General features: G+C 32.2%; 1 protein-coding gene across 8 annotated transcripts in view; it reads left to right on the forward strand.

Moving 5' to 3' along the window:
• Positions 1-12,001, forward strand: part of LOC115881339 (spermine oxidase-like) — a 102,897-nt gene that overhangs the window by 51,351 nt on the left and 39,545 nt on the right. For all 8 annotated transcript variants that reach the window (XM_030898782.1, XM_030898783.1, XM_030898777.1 and 5 more), the window contains 2 exons: positions 1,105-1,332; positions 8,292-8,530. In XM_030898782.1, coding sequence (XP_030754642.1) covers positions 1,105-1,332; positions 8,292-8,530 — 467 coding nt within the window. The remainder of the gene's footprint in view (positions 1-1,104; positions 1,333-8,291; positions 8,531-12,001) is intronic.

Here is a 12,001-nt window from a genome sequence, read left to right on the forward strand (position 1 = left end):
CTTCTACTTTGCTGTAGTACTAGTCCAACGTCGGCACAACGTTATAAAAACGTTTAAATTTATTTTAATACCTAAGGTAGGGAGCTAACTATTTTTTGTAACTAATCCAACGTTGTGTTTAGTAAACATGTGGCCGCAAGTCGTGAAAATGCTACTTGGGTAATTATATCTATTACGGTCAATAGTCGAATTCGGGCAATGCCTGAGAAAAATACGCAAATCTAAGTAGTTTTGAGTAAGGAATATTTCCCAAACCCGAAAAATTAATTTTATTTTATTATTTTTTTTTGCTTTAGTGTGATTTGATTGCATTGGTTTCACTCTTTTTGGTTGGATTGGTTATTTGGTGAGTTGGTTAGCGTGGTTATTTGGCGGGTGTAATTCATTGGTTAGTTGGTTTTTCGGGTTTGGGAAATATTCCTTGCTCAAAACTAGATTTGCGTATTTCGACTATTGAGCGTAGCATATCTATTAAAAAAGCGCTATTACAGATGCACAATAAAACTGTAATAAAATATAAAAAAATAATCTAATATATAAAATTTCGTTGTCACAGTTTTAGTTACCATACTCCACCCGAAACGGCTTAACCGATTTTGGTGAAATTTTATATGTATATTCAATAAGTCTGAGAATAGGTTAAGTGATAAGGATGGTTTACCCCTATTTTTTAATTTATTTTTTTGGATAATTTTTTTGATGATGTGATTTGGTTTGGTTTGGTAAAAAACACATACAACCCTAAATTTTCACCCCTTTGCCATTAACCTCTATTTTTTAATAGCGATATTAGTAATTCAATAATTATTTTCAACCTCGTGAATAAAAATGACTGAAAATATTTATATGGCAAAACAACGTTGGCCTGGTCAGCTAGTAAAATATAAAAGTCTGCCCAGTGAAATAAAAGAAGATTTCAACTTACGACATTCAAGAATTGGCAGAAATAAATATTTACTTTTTAATTTAAATGACCAGCTAACAATTATTTACTTATTAGGCTATATTCTGTCTATAGATAAAATATTTTACCAAGCTTTCATGCAAAAATTACATTGTATTCAATATATTTTTAATAAATACTTTTGATTTTTGTAATGATAGGTCGACTTGGGGAACTAATGCTCATTTCAAAGGAACATATTCATATGTTAATGCTGAATCAACAGATTCTGATGAAGTAAGACGTCAAATTATTGAGCCTTTAAACTGTGATGGTAAAGATGTAGTTCTTTTTGCTGGAGAAGCTACTCATAGGAAATACTTTTCTACTGTACATGGAGCTGTTGACTCTGGTTATAGAGAAGCAGACCGGCTAATACAATTTTACAAGTAAGTAAGTGGAGCATAGTCAGATTTATGTCAGAAAGTGGTTTGCATTTCCTTCTTTCTTTTAGTTTATAAGAGCATTTAACATATTCTTTGACGAATTTCTGCTTTAAGTGTATGACCTTAAGGCATTTTAAATATATGAATAATTAAACTATAATCTGTTTACTCTTCAGGGGTATTTTCCTGTGAGAGTAATTAAATTTATTATGATGTCATTACTTTAGAATTTTAATTAAAATGCCAACCCAAGGGCTAAAATATAATTATATAATATCGAGTCTCTTTTCAAAAGCTTTCATTTAGTCAGAGGCGATCATATCTACTCTTATCTATACTAAAAAGGAATCATTTCTGTGAACTAAGCTGAAGTTTATAAGTGGATAAAGCTAATACGTTTAATATACATTCAGAATTTCATTTACAGTGTATCTTGACATAATTTCTAGTCTTGAAACTTTTTACATTTTAATAAAGTTTTACTCATTTTTATGCCTGTTTAGTAAATGGTCTCAAGAAAAAACGATTTTCATTTCAAACGCCGCTATGTTGTTTTTTTATCGTACGTTTTATCTAAAGAACAGTTATATTTCTGAAGCTTTAATTAATATATTGAATATTATATTGTCTGCTCAGCGATCGTTCAACGTTACTTCATCATTATCTGTCAAATATGCGTTTTAGGGTATGCCTGAGATCAGCTCATATTGCTTACAAAAATTTTAAATACGTTCTGAAATTATTAGATTAAGTTCACTTTTTATTATATTCAAATAGATATGATAGACCTTTATTCATTTTGATCGTTTAAATTTTGATTGATCTTTTGATTTGTGTTTACATAAGACTATACGCGTTTGTATTGTAATTACTTCATATTTCATTACTTCATCGACTAGGAAAAAGACCTGTGTCTTTTTTCTCGCGTAAAATAACTAATAAATTTTGCAATGAGAACTTGTTCATTCTCGCTAAATCAGCAACGCATTTTAGAAATAAAAAAATTGAATTTCAAATTAAAAATTAAAATTGTTTGACAGCCTAATCAAATTTTAATTTTGACGATCGATGTCCGCCAATTTTAATTTTTATTGATCGATGTCCGCCAATAAAATTTTAACCGAAAATCAAACGACAATGGCAATTACTAAAAACAAATTTTGACAGTGATCAATATCCGTTAATAAAATTGAAACCCCAAATCAAATGACAATGACAATTAGTAAAAACAATGTGCAGTAATTTACAAAATGTTGAAAACGTGACGTTGAACGATGGCTGAACAAACTATATGCCTCCTATGTATGTCACTAAATTTGATCTAACCTAACGCTGATGCACATTGTTTAAGCACTTTATACCGTGCTGGCAACTGTTACTTTTGGGTCGGTATTTACATGATGTGTGGAAGTAAATTGCATAGGGATCTTATTAAAGTGGGAGTGAGAGAAACGCGACCGTGTACTGTTGCAGCGTTGCCGGTACGCCTTTCCCTATCAAGTAAAGTAAAATTACGATCGCAAACCGCTTATTTTTAATTAATACCTTTTTTTCGAAAAGATAACTAGATAAAATCATTAGATATGTTTCTGAGCATCTGAAATGGAATTATAAGAATATCGTTAGGGTGTCCATTTTTTTATAACGAGAAAACGTCAGTAATCGCGATAATTTAAAAACTCAACTTTTTAACACATAACACGCTATAACTCAAGAACCACTTTAGATATTGCAACTTTTTTATTTTGAAGATCGGACCTTTTACAATATGTTTAAGATAAATACAAATAAGAAAAATTCGATAAGAGAGGTTCTTCTTTTCCATTCAAAAATTTTAAGCAACCCGTCCATTTACTTTTAGTGCATAGCAATTTTCAGCAATTGTGTAACTTTTTTATTTATAAAGATTTTCACTACTTTCTGCGAAGAAAATATGGCAGAAATATTAAGAAAGTTTTTGAAAAAAATACAATCAATTATTTCTAATAGATTTCTAGATTTATGAATTCAGACTTCTAATAGCGCGATCACTGTCGCACACCAACTCATTTCCACTTATTTTTACCAAAAATGCAGGTGTTTCTAACTTAAAAATTTACAAGCTATAGGGAAAATTACAACCACTCGTTAATAAACAAATCACGTCACGAGACGTAATTAAATCCTGAAGCTGAACGCATGATGTAGGGGAGGTCGGGGCATGATGACGAACGGGGCAAGATGACGAAGTACTGATTTAAAGAAAACTGTACATCCTAAAAATCCCATTTATTTTTCTATAAATTCCTTTAGGTGTATAATACGTCGGGTTACACATAGATGGAGCTATAGGTTTTGCATCGGGTTTAAAAAATCATAACCGCATTGTATTATACTCTTCTTACATACGGAAATCTCGACCCAAGACTAAACTTTGCCAGTCCTTAGTATATTATATGAAAATTAAATAAAATACAAAATAAAAATATGAAAACAGATCTACATGGATATAATTTATCTATAGTTCATATCAAATAAACTTTTAGTCACGTGATAAGCTCGACCGGTACAGCGTTAGAAACAAAATATTTTATGTGTACATGTGCATAATTTAAAATTATTTTGAAATGACAGTACCATTTACGCTCTCTGGTTTGCAGATTTTTCCCCCACGAAAAAAAATGTGTCTGCCCATTGCCACTTGAGGAATTTGACTTTATGGATGACATCTATTACCTGGGTCTTTTGTTGTATCCACTCTATTCTTTTACGGTCTCTCTTGGTTATTCCCAGCATATTTCCAGTTCCATTGAGCATTGTGTGACCGGCAGTTTCCTTATAATGTTCGTCTTTTTTAAGTGTCTAGGTTTGGCATGCATAGGACCATGACTGGTAGTAGACACATTGGTCGAATGTTTCTTCTTTAGATAAAGTGGCATTCTAATTTTGAATACGAATGAGTTTTTTCATCAGTTAGCATGGAGTACTTCATGCTCACTGAACTCTTCTGTTGATTTCTGGATGTAGTAGAGATCCCGAACTGTGTATTAGTTGTCGCAAATATATATATTCTTCTGCTATTTCCATTGTTATGTTATTTTTTAGAAAATCTTTTATGTGTACATGTAGGTCGATGTACAGGGTAATTTAAGACAATTTGCATAATTTAAAATTATTTTGAAATGTACAGGGTGTGTCAGAACTAAGATCCATATCAAAGTTATATTTTTTCTTATGGAACACCCGGTATTTTATTTTGGATTTTGGATTAAAGTAAGGCATTTATTATAAGGGTTTAATATGTCTAAAAGCTTTGGTTTTTGAGATATTTAAAGATATTTAAATATGCATGCTATAATAAAAAGATTTGTCAACACCTTGTACATTACTTTTCAGAATTAATTCTGGTGCTGACTTTCAAGCCAGAGAAATAAACTTTACTAAAAAAATTTATTGCTTCCTTAAATTTATACAGGGGTATCAAAATTTGCTGGTCTATTTTAACTATTTATTTTACATAAAAACTTCGTTATTTCAAATGCAACACTATGTATTTTTTTAAATAAATCGAAGCAGATTTAAATACTTTTTCAAACTATATTAGGGTTTCCTATACCTATCTGGCTCAGATTTTGAATAAAAACGATTTTTCAATAAAACTGTAATCAAGGTGGCTGGTGTCGCCATGGCAATTTTCTAGTAACACTTAGTAGCTATTTCCAAAACCGACATTAGTTTATGGACTTTATTTAAATTTATAACAGTTTACTTTTTATTTAGTTTACCTAGAACAGTTTAATAAGTAAGCATTTATTATTTTGTCAAGAAAAATAAAGGAGTAGTTCTTTGATTTATATTACACTTGTAGATATAAGCACAGATTAGGTATCCTATAAGTATACAGATAAAAATTTTGTCCCTAATTCGTGGTACGAAAATTGTTTTTTATGACGATGTGCAAACGAGTCAAATTTCCTGTGCGCAAAAATAAACTCGCGTAAAATAACAATAAACAGCGTAATAGAGAGATTTCGCTAAACCGAATAGCGTGCATGGACGTTAATAAGGCCAGGTATTATTTCCTTTACGTGAGGTGGTATTAACTCTCTTCATTTATAGTTATCGGATCGGAAAGAATTCTGATCGCGTCGCGTCCGCTATTTAAACTTAACCTAACTTTGAATTTAAAACTTTGAACTTGTTTTGTTTACTAGGTATTTTAAAACTAAAGGGCTAAAGTGCTTATTTCCAGTGCTTTATTGTTCAACGTCTGCCAATGGGTTTAGGGCAACAAGCAACAAATTCTCTTAGAAGGGCTAAGTCGTCATCTGCTGTAAACCTAAGACTCTTTATAGGTTCTTTAGTATTGGAAGAGGTGGAATCCATATTTATTTAATTAAAACTAATCCCAGCTACTTAAATATCAAATTACCTAATAAAACTAAAGCAATAATTCAAAACAATTTAAACATAACCTAAAATAAAAGATCTCGCCGGTCGGCTCCGGTTGTCAAATACCCGCACATACCCATTTAAGCAATTTTTAAACGTTATCAGAGGTTATTTAGAAAGAACGCTTGGTGTAATTGATCCTCAAATTACGTCAGGCGGTAATGTTATTAGCGGGTGTTGCGTTTACTCGCGCATATCGTAACCATGATAAGGTACGCGTAAATACTGGATGACGCTATTCGGTTTTCCGATATCTCTCTAATAACTGTGCCGGTCAGGCGCTGTGCACAATTTTAGAGGCCATAAGTGGGCGTGCTATGTGCGCAAACTAGTCACCTAACTAGTGCCCGATTCCGAAAATTGGAACCACGAAAAACAATAAAGAAAAAACAAAGATTATAATCTGCATAATCTGTGATATAAGTATTGGATTTTCTATAAAGAACCAATTAAGGCAAATTCATTTTCTTCACTTCCAACGACAGGTTTCTGCCTAATAGGTTTTTCATCAGCTCTGCGAAATAGGAAAAGTAATTTTTCAAAGGAACGCTTATCAGGAAGATTCCTATTTGGATATCTTTGAGTATAAACCCTTCAGGCCAACAAGCAATTGTCCTCACAAAATAAAATCACTAGTAACATATGCATTCCTTATGCCAGCAGATACTGCTTCATTTTTCTTGATAAAATTATAAATATTTACTTATTAATATTATTGTAGGTAAATTGAATAAAAATAACCTGTTATAAATTTAAATAAAGTCCATAAAATAATGTCGATTTTAAAATAGCTACTAAGTGTCACTAGAAAATTGCCATGGCGACACCAGCCATCTTGATTACAATTTTATTGAAAAATCGCTTTTTATTCAAAATCTGAGCCAGATAGGTATAGGAAACCCTAATATGGTTTGAAAGAGTATTTATATCTGCTTTGACTTATTTAAAAAAATACATAGTGTTGTATTTGAAATAACGAAGTTTTTATGTAAAATAAATAGTTAAAATAGACCAGCAATTTTTGATACCTCTGTATACATTTAAGGAAGCAATCACATTTTTTAGTTAAGTTTATTTCTCTGGCTTGAAAGTCAGCACCAGAATTAATTCTGAAAAGTAATGTACAAGGTGTTGACAAACCTTTTTATTATAGCATGCATATTTAAATATCTTTAAATATTTCAAAAACCAAAGCTTTTAGACATATCAAACCCTTATAATACATGCCTTATTTTAAGTCCAAGAATCCAAAAATGAAATAAAATACCAGGTGTTCCATAAGAAAAAATAAAACTTTGGTATGGATCTTAATTCTGACACACCCTGTACATTTCAAAATAATTTTAAATTTTGCACATTGCCTTCGCACATATACCCATAAAATAGTTTGTTTCTACATCTTTCCGTTTTCGTATAATCAACCGAGGCGAATGAGGTGCGCCACCCTGTGTAAACAGTTATTACTATTTACATCAACAAAACTCACCTTCTTAACAGCACTTAAGGGACATAAAAGGCCATTACTACCGCTTTTTCGTTCAACGGGAAACTGGTTGTAATGGCCCTTTCCATAAGTTGCGATGAGTTTTTTACGGCTACTAAGCTATCTTGTACACATCACACTAAAAGAGGTTCTAAAAAGAACAGTGTTCGTCTGCAAGGTCTGCTAGTAAACATTTTTAAGCTTGAAGTATCACAACACTGTTATTTAAACCAAAAACTCAAATGAGTAATAAAAAACTAATGTGTCAAAACGAATGACAATGTCAGGACATAAATAAATAAATGTGGCAACTTGACATTTTTTTACAGCAGAGCTACCACCTGAATCCCCAGCGGAAAATTTAAATTCCAGTTAGTTAGCCCGGCGCCGAATATGTCAATCGTCGGCGCCGAATTGGCAACAATGAATTTAAAAATTGCGCCCTCGATTACGTATCTAAAAGTTTAATTGGTATCAAATATACATGGATAATTACATAGATTAAGGCTGTTTTTTAATGTTTATTTAATCTTTGGATTTTTCAGGTCTGTTAACATTTGAAACTGATTGCTTTTTGGTTAAAAGCGTTAGCTGCCCATCCTAAATGCTAATATTTTTAACTCAATAATAACTATACTAATATAATAATAATCAATACTAACATATACTGTTGCTTTTTGTATTTCTTTCTAAATGCTTCAAAGGGAACAACTATACGTATATATGGGACCACATTTTTGGAGATGTCATATTTTAAATAACGATATATTATATACTTATTACTATTTAAAAATAAATGATTTTAATCAGTCTTATAGCATTTCATCTTATAGTGTAGAATGTTTTACTATTTTTTACGACATTTTTTTTGGTGATTTTCTCAGAATATTCTGCTTCTTTATGTGATGTTATTGTCTTCTGTGTTATAATTATTATAAAAAAATTCTCAATGGCAGACACCTCTTCAATGTGCATGTATGTATTACTTTACTTTCGTTCAATCCACTCAAAATTATTATCAATATTTTACAAAATTTATTTAATACAGGAAACGTCAAAACCACAAAATTGTTATAGTAGGAGCAGGAATGGCAGGGTTAGGAGCTGCATCTGAGTTGATGCAAAACAACGTAGAAGAGTTTGTAATATTAGAAAGTCAAGACAGGCCTGGAGGAAGAATTGAAACCATTATGGTCGATCATAAACCTTTAGATTTGGGAGCTCAGTGGTTACATGGGAAAGATAATCCTTTGTATCATTTAGCAATGAAACATGATCTTCTTTCAGGTATGTAAGGTATGTTAAGGAAAATATATGATATTGCTCTTTATAGTACAAAATTATCGTTATACAAAGACTGAGGAAGAAGAATATCAAAACTTAAAAAAAACAAAGCCTCTTAATTAAATTTAATGGTTTGTCAACCCATGGCACTCTAGACTGAAATTTAAATAGTATTTTTTAAGGGAAGGTATCGAAACTTGACATAGGATATGCCATTCTATTCAGAATACAAAAGAAGCTATCATTTAGAAATCAAAAGTTGGTGAAACAGAAAGTAAACCAAACTTATTGAATACTTCAATCAATCTCAATTTATGTTTAACATCATTATCATCCTTAGCTTATTCAACCATTTCCAATTGTGGTGTAGCCTTCCTCACATTTTAGATATTCTCTTTGTAGATTGGCTAGGCGGGCCCAAGTTATCCCTTCTGATATCCTAATATCCAGGTCCCATCTCAGGTTTGGTATTCTTCTAGGTCTCTTAACTCCTCGTGGAATTTTTGTGGTCCATCTGGTGTCCGTCCTTCTTGCCAGGTGTCCTGCCCATTGCCACTTTTGGGATTTGATTCCGTGGATGACATCTATTACCTGGGTCTTTTGTCGTATCCAATCTATTCTTTTACGGTCTTTTTTGGGTATTCCCTGCATATTTCGTTCCATTGAAGATTGTGCGACCTGAAGTTTCCTTATAATGTTCGTTTTAAGTGTCCAGGTTTCGCATGCATAGGTCATGACTGGTACTACACATTGGTCGAATGTTTTTTTCTTTACATAAGGTGGCATTCTAGAGATGAATATGATTGAGTTACTTCCATAAGTACTCCATGCTAACTTAATTCTTCTGTTGCTATCTGGTAGTAGATATCCTCAGCTGTGTATGAGTTGTCCCAAATATACAGGGTGGGTCTTAAATAAGTGCAAACATTTTCAGGGGTGATATATTTCTACTCCAGGAACCACGTCTACGAGGTTTTTGTAAAAATGTGTTTAGGTGTATCATGTAAATGATTACTCGATTGTTGCCATGCTAATACTAATTTATTCTACCTTCGTATAATATAAATTCATAATGTTCGATGGATTATTGCTATGGTTGTTAAATATTAAAACTAGGTTACCTTAATACTAATTAATGTTAATATAGTAAACGCCACGAATGTTTGGGAGTGATTCATCGCTTGATGAAGTTAGAATCGACACGCGCGCTATCATTTTTACATTAACAACGTATATTTTTATCGCAGACGTAGGTTCGGTCTAATCATCTGCCTGCGCTCCTCCTACTTATTCTAAAATGTTAGCGTGATTGACAAAGACGATACTATATCGCGTTTCTTTGATTGATTCGTTTTTGTGCGTCAGTCCATTGGTGTGCTTGCAGGGCGACCAATGGGGCATTCCATTTTATATTTATAACCAAATATATGTTTTGACAAGACTTTGACAGTTAAAACAACAAATTACAACAGATTATATATTGATTATTATAATGACTTGAAACACCACGGCACTGGAATTAAGTTTTATGTGACCTTGAACAGATTAGTTCACATGGTAGCGACCGATAAATCACTCCCAAACATTCGTGGCCTTTACTATAGCAGAGTTTACTGAGACTGGCCAGTTTCTAGAAAATGTAATTCGACCAATAAAAAATTAATTATCATTTAAGTACTCTAAAATAGAAATTATTATCAACCCTAAATTAAATTTCAATACGTGTTATCGTGATAATTAAGTATAACATAATTGCCACTTAACTGCTTATATAGTAATTTAATTCTACGCTGTGTTTGTCATAATGTGGATCAACCTGCTCTCACTACCGGTTTCGGAGCCCTACTCCATCATCAGGTGAGCTTGGGTAGATCCACAAAATGACAACCACAGCGCAGAGATAGTTAATTCCGACTTGTCGGAAAGTGTCGATTAGATATTAAGTCCCGAACGGGAGATAGCGGCCTGCGTGCAATGGTAGTACTTTCGTACCACCAGGGCGCAACTAACGGTGTTGAAAATTTTAACGCGGTTGAAAATTTGTGACTAATGTTTAAAATGTTCGACAACTGCTCTAAAACTTCATTTCGATATTCGGTACCCATATCTGTTCTAATTTCCTTCATAGGGCCAAATACTAAAATAACATTTTCTACTATTGCTTTTGCCACCGTAAGAGCTTCTTTATTTGGAACAGGTGCAATGACCACATATTTGGTTAATTCGCACTGTATTATTATGTAGTTACAGCGTAAGCATTATTATTTTCGCTTTTTGTAAATGGGCCAATAGTATCTATCGAAACAATATCAAACGGTTGTTGTGGAGTAGGCGTAATTACCATGGGTTCAATGTGTTTAATTTTGCTTTTGTTGGCATTTCTTGCAATTTTTTACGTAGGTAGCAACATCACGAGATAAATTTTTCCAACGGCATTATGATCTTAACTTCTTCAAAAGTGTCTTGTCCACAATGTCCTCCTGTCAATGGATTATCATGCAATTGTTGTATCAATTTCAATTTTTCTTCTTCCTCTGTAATTACTTTGGGTTCCCTGTATAGATATATTCTAGTATTTTCTAAAAAATCTTGGCCTACTAATTTAAAATCGCTTATCGTGTATGATTTGAATATTTCATCATTTATATTTAATTTAAGTTTTTCCAGCTTATCTTCACTAGCCATTTGTTGAAGCTGAGACAACACTTTCAGTAAGGAAAAATTGTCATTAGTGAAACATATCATTCTTTCAGCGCTAAACTTCTTTTTTCCATATTTTTCCATAATTATCCGTAGACAATCTGGCTTAATTATAAACTTTAAAGTAGGAACAGGGAATAAATCGTAATCATTATTTCGCAAAAAAAATTGAAAATCGTGCATTTTCTTTTAAATTTATCTGTATATTTTTCGAAAACTTTTTCTTCACCGCACAACCATACAAGTATCTTAATGGAGTTAACTCGCCTGTATTGTACAATATTTTATCTACGTCTAATTATAAAAACACACAATGAATTTTAAAAATTATTGTACTTAACTATATACCTATCCTAAAAATCAATTACCTTAATACCTTTGTTCAAATAACACCAATGTCAATATGACAGTAAATAATATTCATGTCACTAGTTTAAAAAATGAGCGATTCGGAAAGTATTTCCTCTCACACTGAAGAAGAGGCATTCAGAGCCATTTCTGGATTGCTTCCAGCAAGATCTGTATGAATATACATACTTAAGTATGAAAAATGGTGCACCGAAAAAAAAGTACACAACTATGGAAATGAAAAGGAACTCATAACATATTTTTCCAGTTTAGTGCAAAATAAATGTTTTACAAAATATTTTTTTCTCTTTGGTAGTGAACTAAGCAAGGAGTGCGGTAATGAAAACGCGTGAGTTAAGAAGCTCTTAACTCACTCAAAATGCGTGAGTTAAGAGTTTCTTAACACACTGACGTAGATAAAATGTT

Source organism: Sitophilus oryzae, unplaced genomic scaffold, assembly GCF_002938485.1.
Source record: "Sitophilus oryzae breed Bouriz unplaced genomic scaffold, Soryzae_2.0 scaffold_1716_pilon_pilon, whole genome shotgun sequence".
In the NCBI taxonomy this organism is placed as follows: Eukaryota; Metazoa; Arthropoda; class Insecta; order Coleoptera; family Curculionidae; genus Sitophilus; species Sitophilus oryzae.